This window comes from Saimiri boliviensis, chromosome X, assembly GCF_048565385.1.
Source record: "Saimiri boliviensis isolate mSaiBol1 chromosome X, mSaiBol1.pri, whole genome shotgun sequence".
Taxonomy (NCBI): domain Eukaryota; kingdom Metazoa; phylum Chordata; class Mammalia; order Primates; family Cebidae; genus Saimiri; species Saimiri boliviensis.
The window spans coordinates 13,547,114-13,574,064 of NC_133470.1; the positions used below are offsets into that span (position 1 = coordinate 13,547,114).

Genomic DNA, 26,951 nt, shown 5'->3' on the forward strand with positions numbered 1-26,951 from the left:
GTAGCATTCTTTTACGTTTTTGCAGATCTCTTTAATGAGTGGCTTAATAGACATCTGCTTCTGCATTCATGGCATTTCAGTCTAAGTATATGAAGAGAATGTGGCCTCACACATGTCTGTAGCTGGAACAGAGAGGAGTATTGTAATAGTTTTTGTGGATAATTGTGGAAATCCTTTGATTCTCTTGGTCTGTCTTGCATGTCAAATAGGTCTCTTTTCCCCATGCATCATTTTGTAATACCATCCATTAGTCATTTGGAAAATACTGGTTAACAGAATGTGTTCATCTTCCAAATGTTGATACATTTGGTGTACTGTATCAAATCACATTAGTATACTGTATCAAAATCACCACTGATTTCATCAGAAAAGTCTTTAAGAATTGTGAAGCTGTTTAGCTCATGGTGGCAGATAGTTTTCAAAAGTTCTATTTTTTGCTTGAAAACTCAAATTTTATTATTGGCAACAAGTACTGTTGTTTGCTTGCCTTAAAGTGACAGGTTCTCTTCGTATTTTTTTTTTTTTTTTTGAGACGGAGTTTCACTCTTGTTACCCAGGCTGGAGTGCAAAGACGCGATCTCGGCTCACCGCAACCTCCGCCTCTTGTTTCAGGCAATTCTCCTGCCTCAGCCTCCTAAGTAGCTGGGATTACAGGCACGCGCCACCATGCCCAGCTAATTTTTTTTTTGTATTTTTAGTAGAGATGGGGTTTCACCATGTTGACCAGGATGGTCTCGATCTCTTGACCTCGTGATCCACCTGCCTTGGCCTCCCAAAATGCTGAGATTACAAGCTTGAGCCACCGCGCCCGGCCTCTCTTCATATATTTTTGAGAAAATGTCTGCCAAATATCCAAGTCTGAACAGACAACCGTAGTTTGTAGTTTTGTTTTTTGGTTTTTTTTTTTTTTTTTTTGAGACGGAGTTTCGCTCTTGTTACCCAGGCTGGAGTGCAATGGCGCGATCTCGGCTCACCGCAACCTCCGCCTCCTGGGTTCAGGCAATTCTCCTGCCTCAGCCTCCTGAGTAGCTGGGATTACAGGCACGCACCACCATGCCCAGCTATTTTTTTTGTATTTTTAGTAGAGACGGGGTTTCACCATGTTGACCAAGATGGTCTCGATCTCTTGACCTTGTGATCCACCCGCCTCGGCCTCCCCGTAGTTTGTAGTTTTAAGAAATGTTCCAGGGAAAGAGCAGCAAGTTGAGTTCATAATTCAAACAGCTGCACTTGTGCTTTTTTTTGAAGACCACCAGCGTACTGTGGTGTACAGCAAAAATTTTTTTTTTCCTTTAGGGACGGGGTCTTGCTCTGTTGCTCAGGCTGGAGTGCAGTGGCATGATCATAGCTCACTACAGCCTTGAACTCCTAGGCTCAAGCAAGCCTCCTGCCTCAGCCTCCAAAATACTTGGGACTACAGGAATGTGCCACCACACAAGGCTAATTTTTTTTATTTTTTTGTAGAGACAGAGTCTTAACTATGTTACCCAGACTGGTTGCCAACCCCTGGGCTCAAGTGATCCTCCCACCTTGGCCTCCCACAGTGCTAGGATTATAGGTGTGAGCCACTGCCCAGCCAGCATTTCCTTTTTAAGGTGAATAATATTCCACCTTATGTATTAACCACATTTTGTATATCCATTCATCTGGTGATGGATATTTGGGTATTCATCATGGTTCTTAGATTTAGATGTGGTTTTTTAGGATGTTCCCTTATAGAAGCATAAACCTCCATAGGAGGCTTAATAAATGTAGGTCTGAAATAATGGCGTTTTCCCCTTACTTCCTACTCTGCTCTCTAGTTTCTTTATCTATACAATCGGGTAATGTTCTTACTATCTTAGAATTGTAAGGCTGAACTAAGTAGTATGTTTGAAATGTCAGGCATTTAGTAATGTTTTTTTTTCCCCCTTCCTTTTTTCACTCAGAACTTAGCCTTATATGTATTTTGTTAGCCCTTTTATATATTCCGTTTATCTCACATAGTAAGCTTAGATATTGGCCATCTAATTCCATTTGGGAATAGTTAATTATCCACCACTGAATCTTTTTTTTTCTTTTTTTTGAGACAGAGTCTTGTTCTGTCGCCCAGGCTGGGGTACAATGGCATGATCTTGGCTCACTGCAATCTCCTGGATTCAAGCAATTCTCCTGCCTCAGCCTCCTGAGTAGCTGGGATTACAGGCATCCACCACTATGCCCGACTACTTTTTTTTTTTTTTTTTTTTTTTAAGATGGAGTCTTGCCCTGTTGTCTAGGCTGGAGTATAGTGGCATCATCTCGGTCCACTGCAACCTCTGCCTCCCAAGTTCAAGCAATTCTCCTGTCTCAGCCTCCCGAGTAGCTGGGATTACAAGCTTGAAGGAGGCCACGATGCTACTTTCTTTGGTTGTCCCAAATCCGGGTTCACTGGACACCTGCTACCTCTACCATGCACCCTAAGTTTTACCTAACGAACTTCTGTTCACATTGCCTGACAGATGTGGCACAGATCTTTAAGAGCTCTCTGGAACTCTTAAACATTAAACATTACTGGCCGGGCGCGGTGGCTCAAGCCTGTAATCCCAGCACTTTGGGAGGCCGAGGCAGGTGGATCACGAGGTCGAGAGATCAAGACCATCCTGGTCAACATGGTGAAACCCCATCTCTACTAAAAATACAAAAAAGTAGCTGGGCATGGTGGCGTGTGCCTGTAATCCCAGCTACTCAGGAGGCTGAGGCAGGAGAATTGTCTGAGCCCAGGAGGCGGAGGTTGCGGTGAGCCAAGATAGCACCATTGCACTCCAGCCTGGGTAACAAGAGCGAAACTCCGTCTCAAAAAACAAACAAACAAACAAAAAAAAACATTACTAATGTTGGGAACTAAGTCCCCAATGTTAGAGATCTTGGGGACTTCCCAGTCTGTGGATTACAGTGTTGATGGCTATCACTCTCATGACATCATAGATGACATCAACAGTAGTGCAGTGGAATGCCCGGCTATTTAAGAAGCACAAAGGAGGCCAGGTGCGGTGTGGCTCATGCCTGTAATCCCAGCACTTTGGGAGGCCGAGGTGGGTGGATCACAAGGTCAGGAGATCAACACCATCCTGGCCAACATGATGAAACCCCATCTCTACTAAAAATATGAAAATTAGCTGGGCTTGGTGGCATGTACCTGTAATCCCAGCTACTCGGGAGGCTGAGGCAGGAGAATTGCTTGAACCCAGGGGTTGGAAGTTGTAGTGAGCTGAGATTGTGTCACTGCACTCCAGCCTGGGCAACAAGAGTGAAACTCCATCTCAAAACAAAACAAAAAAAAACCACACACACAAAGGAAAATATTCCAATAAAGGATCATTTGACAGCCAAAAAATAAATTAAGGCAGAGCCAATATAAAAAGAAAAATTAAGTCTTCATTTCCAACATCTAGGTCTACAATCCAAACAAAGGTAATTATGGTGAACAATTTTGGGGATATCCTTGTAGGAAAATTGTATCCATATATTGGCTTATATAATAAATGGGTATTTTAAATTTATACTGATGTATTCATCCGGTACTGGCCATTTGCCATTTTTCCTGTCTAATTATACTATGTCGACATACAACCTATTCCTTTTATGGCTGCATAGTTTTACCTTGTGTGGATGACCATTGTTTAACCAGTTCCCTACTGGTGGACATTTATGTGGTTTTCTGGTTTGGTAAGTAACCTTTTATACTTGAGTGAGAATATTTGGAATAAACACTTTCAAGTGGTAGAATTGCTGGGTGAAAGTGAATGTGCATTGAGACTCAGGCGTTGGTAGAGCTTGCTAAAATACCTCTACAAACCCACGCTACCAATTTAGACCCCCACCCCCTGCCAAGAGTATGCTGAGTGACCTGTTTGCCCACACCAAGGTTTTTTGTTCTTTCTTCCTTTAAAATGTGGTAAGTAAAAGATGGTACCTTGCTTTGCTTTGCATTTTTATTTGTATATTGGGCATTTTTAGTTCTTTAATTGTGGTCTGCTTGTTCACAACCTTTTTTTTTTTTTTTTTTGAGATGGAGTTTTGCTCTTGTTACCCAGGCTGGAGTGCAATGGCACGATCTCAGCTCACCGCAACCTCCGCCTCCTGGGTTCGAGCAATTCTCGTGCCTCAGCCTCCTGAGTAGCTGGGATTACAGGAACGCGCCACCATGCCCAGCTAATTTTTTGTATTTTTAGTAGAGACGGGGTTTCACCATGTTGACCAGGATGGTCTCGATCTCTTGACCTTGTGATCCACCCACCTCAGCCTCCCAAAGTGCTGGGATTACAGGTTTGAGCCACCACGCCTGGCTCACCACCTTTGAAAATTGGGTCTCTGGCTCATTTGTAAGGGCTTCCTGCAGTCTTTTTTTTTTCCCAGTCAAATTCTTCAATATTGACAGTCTTTTGGTTCACCTGAAAGTTTTTGGTTTTTTAAAATTTGTTGTAGATTTAGTGGGTACAAGTACAGTTTCGTTACATGGATACATTATATAGTGAAGTCTGGGCTTTTAGTGTAACCATCATGGGAATAGTGTAAGTTGGGCCTAATAGTTAAATTCTGATATGTCACTGTTTGTTATCCTCCCACCCCAGGAATTCTAAAGATTTTAATTATTTAGTAAACTAATCTCTAGTCACCGCCACCCCCCTCCTTTTTTTTTTTTTTTTTTTTTTTCTTTTGAGACAGAGCCTGGCTGTTGCCCAGGCTAGAGTGCAGTGTGCAGTGGTGCAATCATAGCTTGCTGATCTTCCAAGCTCAAGTGATCCTCCCACCTCAGCCTGAGTAGCTGGGACACAGATATGTGCCATCACACGTGGCTCATCTTTTTGTTTTTAGTAGAGACAGGTCTTACTATGTTACACAGGCTAGTCTTTTTTTTTTTTTTTTTTTTTTTTTGAGACGGAGTTTCACTCTTGTTACCCAGGCTGGAGTGCAATGGCGCGATCTCGGCTCACCGCAACCTCCGCCTCCTGGGTTCAGGCAATTCTCCTGCCTCAGCCTCCCGAGTAGCTGGGATTACAGGCACACGCCACCATGCCCAGCTAATTTTTTGTATTTCTTTTTTTTTTTTTTTGAGACGGAGTTTCGCTCTTGTTACCCCAGGCTGGAGTGCAATGGCGCGATCTCGGCTCACCGCAACCTCCGCCTCCTGGGTTCAGGCAATTCTCCTGCTTTAGCCTCCTGAGTAGGTGGGATTACAGGCACGCGCCACCATGCCCAGCTAATTTTTTGTATTTTTAGTAGAGACGGGGTTTCACCATGTTGACCGGGATGGTCTCGATCTCTCGACCTCGTGATCCACCTGCCTCGGCCTCCCAAAGTACTGGGATTACAGGCTGAGCCACCGCGCCCGGCTGCTAATTTTTTGTATTTTTAGTAGAGATGGGGTTTCACCATGTTGACCAGGGTGGTCTCCATCTCTTGACCTTGTGATCCACTCGCCTCGGCCTCCCAAAGTGCTGGTATTACAGGCTTGAGCCACCGCGCCCGGCCACAGGCTAGTCTTGAACTCCTGAGCTCAAGCAGTCCTCCTGCCTCGGCCTTCCATAGTGTTGGGATTACAGGCGTGAGCCACTGCACCTCCCCTCAACCCCCTTTTTAAAAATAGCTTCTGGGTTTTTCGCTTTCATTTGAAAGACCTTGGCTACTCTGTGCTACTGAGATAGCCCTTCTCTGTCTATGGAGCAGTCATTCTGCTGTATGTAATTTCATAAACATAAAAACAACAACAACAGAAGAAAGTCCTTTCCCATGCCAAGGTTATGGAAAAAAATTTATTTAGGATTTCTTCAAGCTCTTTGTCGTTTTCATTTTTCATGTTTCAGCCTTGGTATATCTGGAGGGGTAAGACAGGATACTCCTTTGTTCCCCCATATAATTTTTTTTTTTTTTTTTGAGAGGGAGTTTCACTCTTGTTACCCAGGCTGGAGTGCAATGGCGCGATCTCGGCTCACCGCAACCTCCGCCTCCTGGGTTCAGGCAATTCTCCTGCCTCAGCCTCCTGAGTAGCTGGGATTACAGGCACGTGCCACCATGCCCAGCTACTTTTTTTTATTTTTATTTATTTATTTATTTATTATTTTTTTTGTGACGGAGTTTCGCCCTTGTTACCCAGGCTGGAGTGCAATGGCGCGATCTCGGCTCACCGCAACCTCCGCCTCCTGGGCTCAGGCAATTCTCCTGCCTCAGCCTCCTGAGTAGCTGGGATTACAGGCACGTGCCACCATGCCCAGCTAATTTTTTGCACTTTTAGTAGAGACGGGGTTTCACCATGTTGACCAGGATGGTCTCGATCTCTCGACCTCGTGATCCACCCGCCTCGGCCTCCCAAAGTGCTGGGATTACAGGCTTGAGCCACCGCGCCCGGCCCCACTTTTTTTTATTTTTAGTAGAGACGGGGTTTCACCATGTTGACCAGGATGGTCTCTATCTCTTGACCTCATGATCCAGCCGTCTTAGCCTCCCAAAGTGCTGGGATTACAGGCTTGAGCCACCGCGCCCGGCCTCCCCCATATGGTTTGAGAGATACCTGAACCCAGGAGGCGGAGGTTGCGGTGAGCCGAGATCGCGCCATTGCACTCCAGCCTAGGTAACAAAAGCGAAACTCCATTTCAAAAAAAAAAAAAAAAAAAGAAAAGAAAGAAAAGATAGTGCTATATAGTTTAGGAAGTCTCAGACAAGTATTTATTTATTTATTTTTTTTAGACGAAGTTTCGCTCTTGTTACCCAGGGTGGAGTACAATGGTGCAACCTCCGCCTCCTGGGTTCAGGCAATTCTCCTGCTTCAGCCTCCTGAGTAGCTGGGATTACAGGCACGCGCCACCATGCCCAGCTAATTTTTTTGCATTTTTAGTACCAGGAGGCTGAGGTGGGCGGATCACCTGAGGTCGGGAGTTCGAGACCAGCCTGACCAACATGGAGAAACCCCGTCTCTACTGAAAATACAAAATTAGCCGGGCGTGGTGGCACATGCTTGTAATTCCAGCTACTCAGGAGGCTGAGGCAGGAGAATCACTTGAACCCAGGAGGCAGAGGTTGCGGTGAACCAAGATTGTGCCATTGCACTCCAGCCTGAGCAATAAGAGCAAACTCCTTCTCAAAAAAAAAAAAATAAATAAATAAATAAAATACTGGGAGGGTTTAGGAGAGAGGTTTATATTTTACAAAACCAAGTAAGGCCAGTAGCTGTTGCCCTGAGAGTATGGGATATCTTTGATACCTTTCACTATTTCCCCATCTATTTCTGCCTCCACTGCCTCTCCCAGGGCACTGAGAGTGTGGTTGCACATACACTGTTGTCTGTATAATCCTGGTTGAAATGAACAACTCTTAGGGTAAATTATTAGAAACATAGGGTTGGAAGGATATTTAGAGATATTTTTGTTTATCGTAAAACACAAAATTAAGGCTGGGCATGGTGGCTCACGCCTGTCATTCTAGCACTTTGGAAAGCTGAGGCAGGCTGAAGTCAGGAGTTCAAGACAGCCTGACCAACATGGTGAAACCCCGTCTCAACTAAAAATACAAAAAATAGGCCGGGCGCGGTGGCTCAAGCCTGTAATCCCAGCACTTTAGGAGGCCAAGGCAGGTGGATCATGAGGTCAAGAGATCGAGACCATCGCGGTCAACATGGTGAAACCCCGTCTCTACTAAAAATACAAAAAATTAGCTGGGCATGGTGGCGTGTGCCTGTAGTCCCAGCTACTCAGGAGGCTGAGACAGGAGAATTGCCTGAACCCAGGAGGCGGAGGTTGCGGTGAGCCGAGATTGCGCCATTGCACTCCAGCCTGGGTAACAAGAGCGAAACTCCGTCTCAAACAAAACAAAACAAAACAAAACAAACAAACAAAAAACAAAAAAAAAAAATAAAAAAAAAACAAAAAATAGCCAGGCGTGATGGCACACGCCTGTAGTCCCAGCTACTCAGGAGGCTGAGGCAGGAGAATTACATGAACTCTGGAGGCGGAGGTTGCAGTGAACGGAGATCGCACCACTGTACTCCAGCCTGGGCAACAGAGCGAGACTCCGTCTCAAAAACAAAACAAAACACAAAATGAAAAATAACAAACTAACCCCAGTTCCTTAAATAATCACCTCAAATTATTTGAAGATATCCCTACCCCCAAATTAGACTGTCTTACCTCCCTAAATCCCAGAGTTAATCACTGCTAAAAATTCTACATATCCTGATGTTTTTATAAATGCATATTGGTGTATCTAGTGTGCTATGTATTTTTAGACATTTAATTTAGATTTATTTTGTAACTGCGTCAGAGATGTGTTTGACTTTGAACCTGCACTTTCCAAAGCTGATTTATAAAGTGAGGGGAGCAGTGTAATAGAACGTCGGCTCTTGAGTTTGGTGGACCTGGTTTTGAATTTTGCCAGCCTCTTTTACTTATTTTAATATGATTTTGATCGAGTTACTTAATCTCATCATGTCTCATTTTCTGTACCTGGAAACAATAAGGCCTGTATCTCAGTGAGGTTGGGCAGGTTAAATGGGGTCACTTTGAGAACTTCTCGCACGGTGTCAGCCTGAGGTGTAAGGGTTCTCTTTACATAAGTTCCTCCTAGACTTTCTGGGAATCTGAGGCATGCTAAGGATGTCTGCCTAGGAAAATGCATAAATGTACACAACCTTTCCTACCTGCTCTCTCTAAAGGTCCATTCGAGCTCTTGCTGGCAAGGACTGGGTAATTTGTATCTTCTGCACTGCCTGGCCCTGGTCAAAGGTGTTTGAGCTCTTGTGAGCAGGCAGCAGTTGAAATAATTAGGAAATGAATGTGGGTGTTGGTAGAAGGGAAGGAAACCTACAAAATTTTTTTCCTTTAGGTTTTAATTTCCATGCACTCAGTTTTGAATGTTTTGATCCAAAAAGCTATTACAAGCAGTTGGTGAATACAGAGTACTTTCATGTTCATTTGTAAAAATTTCCATGATAGTTGTTCTTTGCTCCTGCTATTTATTATTGATAAACCGGTGGGGCCCATTTTGAAGGTTTCTGTTGGTCAGTTAGTGAGTCCTTTTAGTTCCAAGTTTTGAGACAGTAGAAGGAAGATTGTGCAATATATCCTTTGACCGGAGGGGAGTGGCTAGGGTGGGGGATTATTGGTGTTTCAGGCTCTCGTGAACACTTGTAGCACAGTGTTGTGCTTCTCTACAAGGTACACATGCTGCTCATTGCTGCTCACAGGATGCAGATGTGATAGTTTTGTTTCATGATTTTGTTTAGGGAAGGGTTCTAATAGAAATCCATCTGGAAACTACTCAGTGTTGGTTTCATTTTCATTTGAGATGGGAATTTAAATAAACATTTCCTCCCTTTTCATTTTTCCTCATAAGGCACTATATTTTTTTTTTTTTTTTTTTTTTTTTTTTTTTTTTTGAGACGGAGTTTCGCTCTTGTTACCCAGGCTGGAGTGCAATGGCGCTATCTCGGCTCACCGCAACCTCCGCTTCCTGGGCTCAGGCAATTCTCCTGCCTCAGCCTCCTGAGTAGCTGGGATTACAGGCACGTGCCACCATGCCCAGCTAATTTTTTTGTATTTTTAGTAGAGACGGGGTTTCACCATGTTGACCAGGATGGTCTCGATCTCTCGACCTTGTGATCCACCCGCCTCGGCCTCCCAAAGTGCTGGGATTACAGGCTTGAGCCACCGCGCCCGGCCATAAGGCACTATATTAGAGAGCTCTCTTCATTTTTGTGTTTAAAAAAATGTTAAAGCTCTTGGAAAGGTAACTCATGGCACCTAACTTAAAAGGTGAAGACATGCCTGCTGTCAAAGTCTTGTCCCCACTCACTCATTTTGTCTCCAGTAATGTTTCTTTGTATCCTGCCAGAGACTAGATACACTTCTCTGCTCATAAATTTATACAGCACCCACTCAAGCCCCCACATCATGGCATATGGTATGTACTACAGGGTATTTTGCTTTTCCTTATCAACCTATCCTTAACCAAGAATTACATAACTGCCTCACTCTTTTTTTTTTTTTTTTAAACAGATACTACGATACTCAATTAGATGAATGTACAGCCATTTATTCATCCAGTGCATTATTTATCGATATTTAGGATATATCTGATTTTTTGCTACCATAAATGCTGCATAAATAACCTTATATATTATGTCATTCACAAATATATTGGTATATCTGTAGGAAAAACTGATAAGAAATGAATTTGCTGGATCAAAACATATGTGACTTGATGTTTTTTCCCCTCTAACATCTTACGAAACTTTTCAAAGAAACTGCAGAGTTGATAGTAAACATCCATTTTGCCACTACCTAGAACCTTTGACATTTTACTCTGGTTGCTTTTTCAGTTATTTATCCATTTATCTGTCCCTTCACCCGTGAAGCTATCTGAAGTGTATATGTGCTAAGTTTTAGCAAATGCACGCAGCTCTGTAACTCAAATTCCCATCAAGATACAGAGCATTACCAACACCCCAAATGTTCCCCTCTGCCTGCTCTCAGTCATTCCCTTCCCCAGTAGGACTCCTTGGTGGTTAAGTCAGTTTGTCCTCCCATCAGGAATGCTTGAGAATGCTCCACACCCTCTCCAACAGTGTTGTCAAAGTGTTTGTTGTGTAAAATGATAAACTTACAGTTTTTGTTTTCATTTCTGTTTTGAGACTGAGTCTCGCTCTGTTACCCAGGCTGGAGTGCAGTGGCATAACCTCAGCTTACTGCAACCTCTGCCTCCTGGGTTCAAACGATTCTTGTGTCTCATCCTCCTGAGTAGCTGGGATTCCAGGCATGTACCACTGCCCAGCTAATTTTTGTATTTTTACGAGATGGTGTTTCGCCATGTTGGCCAGGCTGGTCTTAAAACTCCTGACCTCAAGTGATCTACCTGGCTCTGCCTCCCAAATTGCTGCTGTGCCTGGCCAATAGTGGTATTTTCTATAACTTGTGTATTAATGCTTAGATTCTTTTCATGGGTTGTTCTCAGCAGCCATTTTTGCCCCTGTATGCTCCCCATCAGGTGGCATTTGAATACCATTTGTGCATAATCTATTGCTACCTAGGACGATGTATATATCAAATACGTGAGATTGTAATGTGTGATAGGAGTTTGAAGGCAGGAGTGTCTGGAAAGACAAATCAGAGAAGTATTAACTACAAATAGGGAATGATGACATACCATTAGAAGGAAAAGATGAGATGAGGTGTTTGTGCACTATACAGATTAATATTCTTGTTTATGCCATATACCAACAGCTATTATTTTGCATTAGGCAATAGTTTTTTGGCCTTCCTTGAGTCTTTACAATGTCTTTTTGCTGTATAATGGTAATAGTAAATGACCTGTATACTTTTTATTTATTTATTTTTGAGACGGAGTTTCGCTCTCGTTACCCAGGCTGGAGTGCAATGGCGCGATCTCGGCTCACCGCAACCTCCGCCTCCTGGGTTCAAGCAATTATCCTGCCTCAGCCTCCTGAGTAGCTGGGATTACAGGCGTGCGCCACCATGCCCAGCTAATTTTTGTATTTTTTTTTTTTTTTTTTTGAGACGGAGTTTCGCTCTTGTTACCCAGGCTGGAGTGCAATGGCGCGATCTCGGCTCACCGCAACCTCCGCCTCCTGGGTTCAGGCAATTCTCCTGCCTCAGCCTCCTGAGTAGCTGGGATTATAGGCACGCACCACCACGCCCAGCTAATTTTTTGTGTTTTTAGTAGAGACGGGGTTTCACCATGTTGACCAGGTTGGTCTTGATCTCTCTACCTCGTGATCCACCCGCCTCGGCCTCCCAAAGTGCTGGGATTACAGGCTTGAGCCACTGTGCCCGGCCATTTTCGTATTTTTAGTAGAGACGGGGTTTCGCCATGTTGACCAGAATGGTCTCGATCTGTTGACCTCGTGATCCACCCGCCTTGGCCTTGCAAAGTGTTGGGATGACAGGCTTGAGCCATCGCACCCTGCCTACAAAACTAACTTTTAATTAAATCTCTTTATGATGTTTTGAAATAGGTGAATATATTATTCCTTTTTTTTTTCTTCTTTTTTTGAGATGGAGTCTCACTCTGTCCCAGGCTGGAGTGCAGTGGTGCGATCTCGGCTCACTGCAACCTCCGCCTCCTGGGTTCAAGCAATTCTTCTGCCTCAGCCTTTCGAGTAGCTGGGATTACAGGCACATGGCACCGTGCCCAGCTAATTTTTGTATTTTTAGTAGAGACAGGGTTTTGTCATGTTGGCCAGGTGGGTCTCGAACCCTGGACCTTGTGATCCGCTGGCTGCAGCCTGCCAAAGTGCTGGGATTACAGGCGTGAGCCATCATTTATGCCCAGCCTTTTTTTTTTTTTTTTGAGACGGAGTTTTGCTCTTGTTGCTCAGGCTGGGGTGCGATGGTGCAATCTCAGCTCACCTCAACCTTCACCTCCTGGGTTCAAGCGATTCTCCTGCCTCAGCCTTCCAAATAGCTGGGATTATAGGCGTGTACCACCACGCTCGGCTAATTTTGTAGTTTTAGTAGAGACAGGGCTTCTCCATGTTGGTCAGGCAGGCTGGTTCAAACTCCTGACCTCAGGTGATCCGCCTACCGCAGCCTCTCAAAGTGCTGGGATTACAGGTGTGAGCCACTGCACCTGGCCTATTGTTCATTTTTTCCAAGTTGAGATAACAAATAAGTTGTCTGAAAAATACATCTGATAAGAGACTTGTAGCTGGTTACATAAAGAACTCTTGCAGTCCAACAATAAAGTAACTAATAACTTAATTAAATGTGGGCAAAAGACCTGGAAAACATTCTCCAAAGGAAGTATACAAATGGCCAATAGGCACATGAAAAAATGCTCAATATTGTTAGTCATTAGGGAGATGCAAATCAAAAACACAGTGCAGTAACATCACACTCAGTAGGATAACAACAACAACAAATTGTAAGCCGGGCATGGTGGCTCAAGCCTGTAATCCCAGCACTTTGGGAGGCCGAGGCGGGCGGATCACAAGGTCAGGAGATCGAGACCATCCTGGTCAACATGGTGAAACCCTGTCTCTACTAAAAATACAAAAAATTAGCTGGGCATGGTGGGGCATGCCTGTAATCCCAGCTACTCGGGAGGCTGAGGCAGGAGAATTGCCTGAACCCAGGAGGCGGAGGTTGCGGTGAGCCGAGATCACGCCATTGCACTCCAGCCTGGGTAACAAGAGTGAAACTCCGTCTCAAAAAATAAATAAATAAATAAATAAATAAAAATTGTAACTGTTGGTGAGGATGTGGAGAAATTGGAACCCTCATACACTTCTAGTGGGAATTTTAAATGGTACCAATGGACTGTGCGTGGTGGCTTATGCCTATAATCCTAGCACCTTGGGAGACTGAAGCAAGAGGATCGCTTGAGCCCAGGAGTTTGAGACCAGCCTAGGCAACATAGCAAGACTCTCCTTCTACAAAATTAAAAAAAAAAAAAAAGCAAAAAAAAAGCCAGGCTTAGTAATCTCAGCACTTTGGGAGGCTGAGGAGGGAAGATCCTTTGAGTCCAGGAGGTTGAGGCTGCAGTAAGCTTGCATTATGCCATTGCACTCCAGTCTGGGCAACAATGCGAGACCCCGTCTCCAAAAAAAAAAAAAAAAGTATAGTTGCTTGGGAAAATAGCCCTACAGTTCCTCAAAGGGTTCAACATAGAGGGGCCATATAGCAATTCCACTCCTAGGTCTGTACCCTGGAGAAATGTCCACACAAAAAAATGAATGCATTAATGTTCATAGCAGAAATAGTCATAAAAGCCAAAAATTGGAAATAACCCAAATGTCCATCTGATGAATGGATAAATGCAATGTAGTCTATAAGGGATATTATTCAGCCATAAAAAGGGATGGAATACTGGTACATGCTACAAAATGGCGGAACCTTGAAAATTTGCTAAATAAAAATAGGCAGACTCGGCCGGGTGCAGTGGCTCACGCCTGTAATCCCAGTACTTTGGGGGCTGAGGTGGGTGGATCACCTGAGGTCAGGAGTTTGTGACCAGCCTGGCCAACATAATGAAACCCCATCTCTACTAAAAATGCAAAAAATTAGCTAGGCATCGTGGCAGGTGCCTGTAATCCTAGCTACCCGGGAGGCTGAAGCAGGAGAATAACTTGAACTTTGGAGGGTGGAGGTTGCAGTGAGTGGAGACCGTGCCATAGCAGTCCAGCCTGGGCAATAGAGTGAGATTCTGTCTGAAAAAAATAAATTAAGTAAAAAGAAAGTAGGCAGACTTGGCCAGGCGCGGTGGCTCAAGCCTGTAATCCCAGCACTTTGGGAGGCCGAGGTGGGTGGATCACGAGGTCAAGAGATCGAGACCATCCTGGTCAACAAGGTGAAACCCCGTCTCTACTAAAAATACAAAACATTAGCTGGGCATGGTGGTGCGTGCCTGTGATCCCAGCTACTCAGGAGGCTGAGGCAGGAGAATTGCCTGAACCCGGGAGGCGGAGGTTGCAGTGAGCCGAGATCGCGCCATTGCACTCCAGCCTGCGTAACGAGCAAAACTCCTCCTTAAAAAAAAAAAAAGAAAAAAAAAGAAAGGCAGACTTAAAAGGCCACATATAGCTTCATTTATTTGAAGTGTGTCTAGAATAGCCAAATCCATAGAGGCAGCAAGTAGATTAGTGGCCTGGTGCTGAAGGTAGTGGAAGGATTACAGGTTGACAGCTAAGGAGTACTGGGTTTCATTCACAGGTGATGAAAGTGTTTAAAGTTGACTGTGGTATGGTTGCACAACTTTGTGAATGCACTAAAAACTACTCTAAATTGGGGAATTGTGTGGTATATGAATTATATCTCAATAAAGGTGTTACAAAATAAATCACTAATGGAACTAGAAAACTAGAAATTAACCAGTCTTATTTCTCAAGTAGCTTTCTTAAAATGGATCTTAGGACAGGCCTCAGGGGCTTTCTTGGTGAAAATTATTTATGCTTCCTCTTTTTTCTACAAATTGCATGCTCACTGTATTTTTGATATGGTTTGACATCATGTTTTCTGGGATTGTGTGGGTTTTATTATCATTACATGTCTGAGAAATTCTGTATTAGAGATAAGCAGTCTTCTGTTTTTTTTTTTTTTTGGTTTTTTTTTTTTTTGAGGTGGAGTTTTGCTCTGTCAACCAGGCAGTGGTGTGAACTCAGCTCACCGCAACCTCCACCCTCCAGGTTCCAGCGATTCTCCCTGCCTCAGCCTACTTAGTAGTTGGGATTATAGGTGCCCACCACTATGTCTGGCTAATTTTTATGTTTTTAGTAGAGATGAGGTTTCACTGTGTTGGCCAGGCTGCTCTCGAACTCTTGGCCTCAAACGGTCTGCCCACCTCAGCCTCCCAAAGTGCTGGGATTACAGGTGTGAGCCACCACACCTGGCCTGAAAATTTTTTTTTTTAATTGGGGAAAATGTGAGGCCGGGAGCGGTGGCTCGAGCCTGTAATCCCAGCACTTTGGGAGGCTGAGGTGGGTGGATCACGAGGTCAAGAGATCGAGACCATCCTGGCCAACATGGTGAAACCCCGTCTTTACTAAAAATACAAAAATTAGCTGGGTGTGGTGGTGTGTGCCTGTAGTCCCAGCTACTCGGGAGGCTGAGGCAGGAGAATTGCTTGAACCTGGGAGGCAGAGCTTGCAGTGAGCCGAGATTGTGCCACTGCACTCCAGCCTGGCGACAGTGAGACTCTGTTTCAAAAAAAGAAAAGTTGGGGAAAATGATATTAATAGTATTCATTTTTTCCCTCTGTATTGCTTTTGTGTAAAGGGTCTCTTTATGTATCTTTGTGCCCAATTTATGCATGACAGTTTAGTATTTGATTAAAGTAGACACGAAACTAGCAGTTACATGTGAAATGTAGCCTTGAAATGATAACTTTGCACCTGTTCTATTAATAATAATTCTGTTATAGTATGTTATTTGGGTATATTGTGAATTCCCTTCTGCCCCAAGAGACGGTGATCTCACTGTATTGCCCAGGCTATCCTCAAACTTGCCTTAGCCCCCTAAATAGCTGGGACTACAGGGATGTGCTGTGATGCCAGGCCATTGTCAATTTTTTTTTTTTTTTTTTTTTTTTTGGTTTGAGACTGAGTCTTGCTCTTTCACCCAGGTTGGAGTGCAATGGTGTGATCTCAGCTCACTGCAACCTCCACCTCCTGCGTTCAAGTGATTCTCCTGCCTCAGCCTCCTGAGTAACTGGGATTACATGTGCACGCCACCTCATTTGGCTAATTTTTGTATTTTTAGTAGACACAGGGTTGCACCATGTTGGTCAGGAGGCTGGTCTCGAACTCCTGACCTTATGATTCGCTTGCCTCGGCATCCCAAAGTGCTAGGATTACAGGTGTGAGCCACTGCGCCTGGCCACCACTGTGAATTTTTGGAAGACTTAATATCTATGGTTTACACTTGAGAAACATTGCTCAATAGAATATGATACATATGGATGTGAATTTTAAATATCTTTTCAAATAATTTAAGAGTTTCAGTATTTGTAAGTTTTTTCTATCTGAATTAGGCTTAGAGTGTGGCATCAAACCATAACTCTGAAGTAGATAACCCATTTCCCTTTAATTTTTTAACTTTTTAAAGAAATCAACGTTTTATTTTATGCACATTATTTTAAAAGTGTCATGAAAAGCAGCATGTCTCTTCTTAGAGGAATATATTTGTTTTGGTTCCTCATACTTCTTGAATAATGTATAAGTTGCAACTTTAAATATAAACTTTACTGAAGTAAAACAAATTGAGAAAAGTATACAAATCATAAATGTTTAGGCTTAATGAATTTTCACAAAGTGAATGTGTTACCTCATCTAGACCAAGAAATAAAATACCATGAGCACCCCAGGAGGCCCCACCCCCAATAGTGACCACTATCCTGATTTCTAGCGCCATTTGTTAGCTTGGCTTGTTTTTGGACTTTATGCATAAATTATTTCCTACAGTGGATACTCTTCTGGCACCTTTTTCACAACATAGGTCTGTGAAACTCATCTGCACGGTTGTATCCAACAGTAGTTCATTCTCACTGCTGGATAGTATGGAATCAACAGTTTATCCATTCTGTTAATGATAGAAATTTGGGTTGTTTCCATTTTGGAGCTATTACGAATAGTGCTTTTTTATTCTTGGCCTTTGGATACGCATATGTACACACTTGGGCAAAATTCCAGGAGTAGAGTTGACTGGGTTAGAAGGTATCCATATTGCCAAATAGTTTTTCAAAGTGGCCTTGCCAATTTGTTCTTCTGAAAGCACAGTACCGGATTTATCAACATTAGATTTTAAAAGATAAGATTTTATTTTCCTTAACCTCTCTATCCCCTTCTACTTTGATATTTAGAGTTCTTCAGTTGCATAAAACAATTGTAACTGAAAATCACAAATATTTGCTCTCCCATGAATTTTTGAAAGTAGTTTTTGAGCCGGGCGCGGTGGCTCAAGCCTGTAATCCCAGCACTTTGGGAGGCTGAGGCGGGTAGATCACGAGGTCAGGAGATCGAGACCATCCTGGTCAACATGGTGAAACCCCGTCTCTACTTAAAATACAAAAAATTAGCTGGGCATGGTGGTGCGTGCCTGTAATCTCAGCTACTCAGGAGGCTGAGGCAGGAGAATTGCCTGAACCCAGGAAGTGGAGGTTGCGGTGAGCCGAGATCGTGCCATTGCACTCCAGCCTGGGTAACAAGAGCAAAACTCCATCTCAAAAAAAAAAAAAAAAAGAAAAAAAAGAAAGTAGTTTTTGTCCATTTGTGATAAGAGAACACCTCCTAAACACCTCCTTCCACAACTGTATTTTTCAGAAAAGGAGGAGGCCCTCTTTTATTCAGAGAGTAAGTGCACAGAATTTAAATTTGTCCCACATCATGACCAGGTAGTGTTCACAAGGGAAAAAAACTCAAATAGGGTTAACAATGTGATAGACAGAGTAAGGTAAAATTACTGATACAAGAATAACATACTGGAATAAAGGCATCTTTACCATGTGTATAATCTGTATTAGGGCAGGGATAGCTGCTTAAAATATCAGTCTCAAAATTTCCATGGCTTACTTAGCGGGAGAGAAGTTTATTTCTTATTCACATAATAGTCCAGTGTAGGTTTTCTTTGTAAGTAGGGTGGCTTTTCTGTATGTACATAGGATATGGAGGTCCAGGCTGCATTTACCCTGTGGCTCTGCCGTTCCTTAGGATCTTGGAGATGTCTGCATTTTGCCAGAGTGGGAGAGAAATGGTGGAGAAATAACCTGTGCTTCTATGAATAAAAGTCTTGTTACAGAAAGGACAGTTGTGGCCTCTGTTCACATTCAGTTGGTGGGAACTTCACGTGGAAGTCACCCCTAGGTGTAAGTGGGCTGGGGAGTATAGTCCCTGGCTGGGCACTTTTCCCATAGTGCCAAGTCTACAGGAACTTGGGGGAGCATGGGGTTTTGATGGATAGCTAGCTAGCCATGTCTGCTGTACTGTCTCCTTGAGGATAAGATCAGAATAATTAATATTCATTAAGTGGGGACAGTTTTGCTTCTGTTAAGGTGCAAATTATGTTAAGTGGTGAATTTTTATATGGAAATCAATTTAGACTTATAACTAAATGGCTTTCTTGCCTCCTTTGGTACTGCATAGTTGTGTGATTCATTTTAATTTTAATTTCTTTATACTTTACAGTTAGGTCACCTCTCAGTGAAACCTAGAAACTACCATATTTACATCAATTTTGCAAACCACTAAGAAAGAAAATACTCGGGCTATGATGTGCCATTGGTTGTAAACATTGTTTACATTTGATTTAACACCTTCTCCATCTTTTTTCTCCTCCTTTCCTCTAGTTTGAAATTGGCACAATGGAAGAAGCTGGAATTTGTGGGCTAGGGGTAAAGGCAGATATGTTGTGTAACTCTCAATCAAATGATATTCTTCAACATCAAGACTCAAATTGTGGCGGCACAATTAACAAGCATTCATTGGAAGAGGATGAAGGCAGTGACTTTATAACAGAGAACAGGAATTTGGTGAGCCCAGCGTACTGCAAAGAAGAGTCGAGAGAGGAAATCCCTGGTGGAGAAGCTCGAACAGATCCCCCTGATGGTCAGCAAGATTCGGAGTGCAACAGGAACAAAGAAAAAACCTTAGGTAATAATCTGTTCAGTGGTTGGACAATTCACATGCTAATCATTTTTCTTATGTTTTCTGTAGCCCAGATGATTTTGATCACAGCCACTTTAGAGATGCTTAGCCAACACACCTGGTGTCTCCGGTGAGGTCAGTCCATGTGTCTGCTGCAGTTATGTGCAGGAGGCGAAAACAGCAGAGAGGATGCTTAGTTTTTGTTTTCTAAATAATCAAGAATTGGCTAATTTTTTTTTTTTTTTTTTTGAGATGGAGTTTTGCTCTTGTTACCCAGGCTGGAGTGCAATGGCGCGATCTCGGCTCACTGCAACCTCCACCTCCTGGGTTCAGGCAATTCTCCTGCCTCAGCCTCCTAAGTAGCTGGGATTACAGGCACGCACCACCATGCCCAGCTGATTTTTTTGTATTTTTAGTAGAGACGGGATTTCACGATGTTGACCAGGATGGTCTCAATCTCTTGACCTCGTGATCCACCCGCCTCGGCCTCCCAAAGTGCTGGGATTACAGGCTTGAGCCACCGCGCCCGGCCGAATTGGCTAATTTTTAAATTTTTTTGTAGAGGCAAGGTCTCACTGTGTTGCCCAGGCAGGTCTCAAACTCCTAAGCTCAAGCAGTGCTCTCCTGCCTCGACCTCCCAAAGTGCTGAGATACCAGGTGTGAGCCACCATTCCTGGCCACATTACAGTTCTTTCTTATCATATTCAGTAATCATGTTTAATCGTCTCTTAAAGGGCTTCGGTTTGGCCAGGCACGGTGGCTCAAGCCTGTAATCCCAGCACTTTGGGAGGCCGAGGCGGGTGGATCACGAGGTCAAGAGATCGAGACCATCCTGGTCAACATGGTGAAACCCCGTCTCTACTAAAAATACAAACAATTAGCTGGGCACGGTGGCACGTGCCTGTAATCCCAGCTACTCAGGAGGCTGAGGCAGGAGAATTGCCCGAACCCAGGAGGCGGAGGTTGCGGTGAGCCGAGATAGCGCCATTGCACTCCAGCCTGGGTAACAAGAGCGAAACTCCGTCTCAAAAAAAAAAAAAAAAAAAAAAAAAAAGGGCTTGGGTTAAATGAGAGAAGATTTCATTAATAAAATTTTATGTGAGTAGAAAAGCATTCTTTTTTTTTTTTTTTTTAAGACGGAGTTTCGCTCTTGTTACCCAGGCTGGAGTGCAATGGCGCGATCTCAGCTCACCGCAACCTCCGCCTCCTGGGTTCGGGCAATTCTCCTGTCTCAGCCTCCTGAGTAGCTGGGATTACAGGCACGCACCACCATGCCCAGCTAATTTTTTGTATTTTTAGTAGAGACGGGGTTTCACCATGTTGACCAGGATGGTCTCGATCTCTTGACCTCGTGATCCACCCACCTCGGCCTCCCAAAGTGCTGGGATTACAGGCTTGAGCCACCGCGCCCGGCCCAAAGCATTCTTTTTTGAAGTCAGCCTTTTTCCCCCATAGTGATCTGTATATCTGAGTTATTTTAAGATACATATTTTTATGCAATATCTTAAATATAAGAATGAATATTAAAAAAATTTAAATGATACCTGTCACCCAGCTTAAGAAATAAAAGATTACCCTTTATTTTGAAATGCCATTTGTCTCCTCCTATCTCAGCCTCTCTTTGCCAGAGTCCTTACAGTATTGTTAAGGTCTTTTTCCCATGGGAAGAGCTATCTTGTCATCCTTTAGTTAGTTAACCTTAGTTAACACATGGAATATACTTAGTAAAGCATAAGTTTTTTAATTGTTCCTAGGAAAAGATACATTCACCTGTGATTATGTGTGTCTTAGGGAAAGTGTAGTACCAACTGAAACTCCCTTTGAACTTACTTCTATGTTTGAACTTGATTAGGAGGAAGCTTTTAAAAATATTCTCTGCCCTTTGTAACTTGCCCTTTGTCTTAACTTGGACATCAGTGATTAGGCAAGGCAATTTTTTTTTTTTTTTTTTTTTTGAGACGGAGTCTTGCTCCCTCGGGCTGGAGTGCAGTGGCGCAATCTCTGCTCACTGCAACTTCCGCCTTCCAGATTCAAGCAGTTCTCCTGCCTCAGCCTCCCGCGTAGCTGGGACTACAGGTGTGCGCCACCATGCCCAGCTAATTTTTTTGTATTTTTAGTAGAGATGGGTTTCACCATGTTGGCCAGGATGGTCTTGATCTCTTGACCTCGTGATCTGCCCGCCTCGGCCTCTCAAAGTGCTGGGATTACAGGCGTGAGCCACTGTGCCTGGCCTAGGCAAGGAAATTTTTAAGCTTTTAACAAGCGTTCTTTTTTTTTTTTTTTGAGACGAAGTTTTGCTCTTGTTACCCAGGCTGGAGTGCAATGGCGCGATCTCAGCTCACTGCAACCTCCGCCTCCTGGGTTCAGGCAATTCTCCTGCCTCAGCCTCCTGAGTAGCTGGGATTACAGGCACGCGCCATCATGCCCAGCTAACTTTTTGTATTTTTAGTAGAGACGGGCTTTCACCTTGTTGACCAGGATGGTCTCGATCTCTTGACCTCGTGATCCACCCGCCTCGTCCTCCCAAAGTGCTGGGATTACAGGCTTGAGCCACCACGCCTGGCCAATTTTTTGTATTTTTAGTAGAGACGGGCTTTCACCTTGTTGACCAGGATGGTCTCGATCTCTTGACCTCGTGATCCACCCGCCTCGGCCTCCCAAAGTGCTGGGATTACAGGCTTGAGCCACCGCGCCTGGCCCCAACAAGCGTTCTTATATATAGCTAGCAGCGTTAGTGAGTGACTGAAGAAATTCGGGGTGGGGACGGGGAGGGGAGAGTGGCCTGCTAATCCAGAATTTAAAAATTGTCTTCTTTATTGAACTGGTAAATCTCTTACTTCTAATTATAGGCATAAATTAGTTTACTCTGGATGTCAGAGCACAGGAATTGTTAGTAGAATTTGCAGGTTAGATTTCATCTCATTCTTCTGGGACTTAATTTCTTTTTTTGTTAATCATCAGGAAAAGAAGTTTTATTACTGATGCAAGCCCTAAACACCCTTTCAACCCCAGAGGAGAAGCTGGCAGCTCTCTGTAAGAAATATGCTGATCTTGTGAGTATTAAATCAAGGATGTGAGAGCCATATAAAATACAGTGAAATGTGTGTGTGCTTGATAAGTTTATCAAAGTACAATTTTGATATGGCCTTAAATGTAAAATTCCATCTTATTCCCAAATTGGAAAAGAGAATCTGGTTTATTGGGGCTGTTTTTGGTTGTTGCTGATGTTGGGTCTTTTGGTTGGTCATATAGTTTCATTTTATGAGGTAATATATAGGGAACATTATAATGCTAAGATGTGGCATAGATTTTCTAAAACTCAGTTTTAGAGTATAAATCAGACTTTCCATTGCTATGTTGTAGTGCCTTAGGTGCCACTCAGTTGGGGTGTAGTGGTTCCTGTCTTAAACTTTTACTAAGGGAATTCTAGAGATCAGGGATCTAACTGTTCTGATTGAAATTGTGTGTTAGATGAAATCATCTGCTGAAACAATACTGTGTCTCAGAAATATTTACTTAGCATCTACTATGTGTCAGGCATTCTTTTTTTCATCTTCCAAAGACATTGACCTCATCAAAGAGTTTCTTCTCAGCTATATTATTTCATGTAGCATTAATTCTCTTGTTGGAATGATGAAGGCAGTTTCAACTTGGAACCCCTGTCATCCTATTTGAATTGAGGTATGGGAAAGTCATAGAACCCTTTGAAGGAATGGTTGTGGGAAACTTTTAGAATAAGTGGTTCTAATCTAAATGCTAAAATTATTGCCTTTTGTGAAATACTTAGGTGAATTATGCTGTACAATTTTTATGCATCTTCATCTGTTAGAACAGTTAATTCCATATCATAAAGCATTACTTTTTTTTTAATCAGTGATCAGCTCTAAAAAAATATGAGTTCTGTTTATTACTTGAAGAATGATAGTTACTTTCCCTCAGTTTATAAAGTGGTCCAGGTATACCTCACTTAGCTGGCATTCAGCAGCCTGGCACCTTCCATTATTTGTAGCAGCAGGACGCCCTGTGCATCAATGAAAATGTCCCAGAACAGTCGCAAAAGCAAAGATGGCAGAAAACACAGTGTGTTTTGGATTGATGGCTTCAGGAAAGGAATGCTTCCATTGGCTGCGGAAGCCAGTGCCCCTTGGTACTTTTCACATGAGGAGATCATGCAAGAAATGGTGGAAAAAGAAGAAAGACAAGAACAGAAAAGGGAAAAGAAAAAAATGGAGAAAAGAGTACAAACCAGAAAAAGCAGCGTTGAAGGTTAGTTACCCAACGCAGTGATGTGACAATGACAGAGAGCCGTGAATTGGTTAGAAGAGAGAACAAATAGTGATCTGGGGCAGTTGTTCCCAAACTCACACTGATCATTGACATGTTGGTTAGAATGCACACTCTGATTCACTAGGTCTTGTTTGGGGCCTGGGGATCTGCATTTTAGCAAATGCCCAGGTGACAGTGATGATGCTGCCAGAGCTTGGATCACACTTGAAGTAGCAGGGGTCTAAGGTGTTTTTGTTCATGGTTTTTGGTTTTATTGTTGTTTTGTATATGGGTATGGTTATTGTTAAGCACCAGCAGTAATGGCTATGTTTGTTTCAGGATGTGACACATTGAAGACTTGCCTAGTGAATGATCGCTCTTTTATATAGATTTGTGCTGAAAATTTGAAAGACAAAATGTGTATTGTTTCCAGAATATGTTCTAAAGCTTGATTTCTTGAAGCAACACATATTTCACTTAAAGGTAGAGTATGTATAGGTGGTATAGCAGTGAGGCCACCAAGGGAGTAGTAGCCTTTTCCCAAGGATTATTCTGAAAAGTTCCCTTTTGCTGTCACTGTCCTCTACCCCTTTGTGACACATATCATCTGATGTCATTGTGCTTGTTGCAGTGACATGCATAACTGTTTTGTGGAGCAGTTGGAATGGAGTTCTGTCCACTGTAACTGGGATTGTCCATTGGGGAGACCCTGTGGCCAACACGTTCACCAGATCACAGGGATTCATTAAATTGTAGCATTTTGCTTTTAGCTATGGATACCATTAACATGATCCTTAAGTACTTTGTAATGCTATTCTTTCCCATCCTGTAGTCAGTTTGTATAGATTATTATAGTGTAATAATCTTAATGTAGGTCCCATTCTTCTTACTCTTTTCTTCTGAAGTATCTTGGCTATTCTTGGCCCTTTACTCTCTGTAGATTTTAGATTCAATTTAGTAGTTCTATGTGTCGGGGGGGCACCATTTGGGATTTCAAAGAGCATTTCGCAGAATATGTAGATCCATTTGGGGAAGAATTGCCATCCTAATGTTATTAATGTAACTTCAGAAAAGTGGTTATCCTGGCCAGGTATGGTAGCTAAGCCCTGTAACATCTGCCCTTGGGAGGCCGAGACAGGATTGCCTGCAGTCAGGAGTTCAAGACAACCCAGAGCAATGCCGCAAGACCGTGTACACACACACGTACTCTTACACATGCATACCTATAGTCCCAGCTACTTGGGAGGCTGGGATGGGTGGATCACTTGAGCCCAGGTATTGGAGGCTGCAGTGAGTTTATGCCACATGACACCCCAGTCTGGGTGACAGAGCAAGATGCTAGCTCCAAAAAAAAAAGGTTATTCTTATGGGAAAAGAGTGAAAGTAGATACTTACACACCAGAGGCAATAGTCAATTCCAAATAGATTAAAGGCTTAAATGTCAAAAGTTAAGCTTTAAAATTTTTAGATAGTATTTTGATTTATTAATGGGTAAATATTTTTCCAACCTTGAGTTAAGGAAGGATTTCTTTTTTTTCTTTTTTTCTTTTTTTTTTTAGACGGAGTTTCGCTCTTGTTACCCAGGCTGGAGTGCAATGGCGCGATCTCGGCTCACCACAACCTCCGCCTCCTGGGTTCAGGCAATTCTCCTGCCTCAGCCTCCTGAATAGCTGGGATTACAGGCACGCACCACCATGCCCAGCTAGTTTTTTGTATTTTTAGTAGAGACGGGGTTTCACCATGTTGACCAGGTTGGTCTCGATCTCTTGACCTCGTGATCCACCCGCCTCGGCCTCCCAAAGTGCTGGGATTACAGGCTTGAGCCACCGCGCCCGGCCAGGAAGGATTTCTTATAACACAAAAAGCACTGTCAGAGGAAAGATTGTAGAAATTGGCTTTATTGAAATTAAGACTGTATTTTTATTAAAAGATGCCTTTGAAAAAGTGAGAAGACATTACAAACGGGAGAACATATTTCCAACAAATATGACCAGCAGGAGATTTAGTATCAAGAATATCTAAAGAACACTAATGTGAAAAGGACAGGTAGCCCTATGGAAAGCTGGGTGAGACATGAAAAGGGCATTTCATAGAAGTGGATAAACAAAGATATGAAGATACCTTAATATAAAGGTCCATAAACATTCAAAGAGATGTTCTACTGATAAGTGATTAGGGAAATGCAAATCAGGACCACAATGAGATGTCATTTTATTTTATGTCCATTGTAGTGACATAAATGAAAAAATCTGATCATTTTGGAGAGGATGTGGATCTACATGATCTCATATATTGCTGTTGAGAATACCAATTTGCCAGACCCTCTGGAAAGTACTTTGGCATTGTCACGTGAAATCAAACATTTTAGCTGGCTGTGGTGGCTCACGCCTGTAATCCCAACACTTTGGGAGGCTGAGGCAGGTAGATCACCGGAGATCAGGAGTTTGAGACCAGCCTGGCCAACATGGTGAAACCCTGTCTCTACTAAAAATACAGAAAACTAGCCAGGTGTGGTGGGTACCCCTATAATCCCAGCTACTTGGGAGGCTTAGACAGGAGAATCACTTGAACCCAGGAGGCAGAGGTTACAGTGAGCTGAGATCACATCACTGCACTCCAGCCTGGGCAATAAGAGCAAAACTCTGTCTCAAAGAAAAAAAAAGAAATCGAACATTTAGAAATTGTTGCCAAGCAACCTCATTTCTGAGGTTTGCACAGAAGAGGAATTCCTGACACGTGTATGCCAGCAAATACATATAAGAGTGTTCATACCACTGTGAGTAATAACGAAACCTAGAAACAGCCCAGATGCCCATTTATACAAGAGGATGGATTAATAAAGAGTTTGTGTGTGTGTGTGTGTGTGTGTGTGTGTGTGTGGTATGTTTTTATTTTTTGCCTATCTGTCTGTTTGGTTTTTTGAGACAGGGTCTCACTCTACCACCCAGGCTAGAATGTGATCATGGCTCACTGTTTACTTTTTAGAAACAAGTCTCACTTTGTGTGGTTTGTTTGTGTGTGTGCTATGTTTTTAAAAAGTGGAATATTATACAGCCTGTGGGCCAAATCCAGCCAAAGTCTGTTTTTATACTGCCCACAAGCTAAGAATGGTTTTACATTTTTAAGATGATGTTTAAAAATAAGAACACATGACAGAGACCATATGTGGCCTGCAGTGCCTAAAGTATTTACTTGCTGGCCCTTTACAGAAAAAATCTGCTAAGCCCTGATCTGCAGCTACACACCAACAACGTGGATGAGTCCTAGCAATATAATTGAGCTGGGCTGTCCAAGACGGTAGCCATCAGCCACATGTGGTTTATTAAATTAGTGTAAGTTAAAGAAAATGAAAAATTCCTCAGTTGCACTAGCTACAATAAAGTCAAAACAACTAAAACCAAAATGATTTTTTTTTTTGTTCGAGAACTACACACTGATGAAATGAAATAATATAGAAAGGAAAGTGAAGGAATAATGAACACAGGATTCAGGATTGCACTAACCTGGGGTCAGGGAAGGCAGGGAGCTCCACGCCCTAGTGAAATTATAGTCAGTGTGTGTAGAACGTGTGGCCTCTTAAACT

General features: G+C 43.0%; 1 protein-coding gene across 4 annotated transcripts in view; it reads left to right on the plus strand.

Moving 5' to 3' along the window:
• The window catches only part of TXLNG (taxilin gamma), a 63,668-nt gene that overhangs the window by 16,261 nt on the left and 20,456 nt on the right, over nucleotides 1-26,951 (plus strand). For 3 of the 4 annotated variants that reach the window (XM_039475406.2, XM_039475407.2, XM_074391737.1), the window contains exons 2-3: nucleotides 18,805-19,108; nucleotides 22,064-22,155. In XM_039475406.2, the coding sequence (XP_039331340.1) occupies nucleotides 18,805-19,108; nucleotides 22,064-22,155 (396 nt within the window). Of the gene's footprint in view, nucleotides 1-15,425; nucleotides 18,325-18,804; nucleotides 19,109-22,063; nucleotides 22,156-26,951 lie in introns of those variants that run through there. The other variant, XM_074391736.1, reaches the window with a different exon arrangement.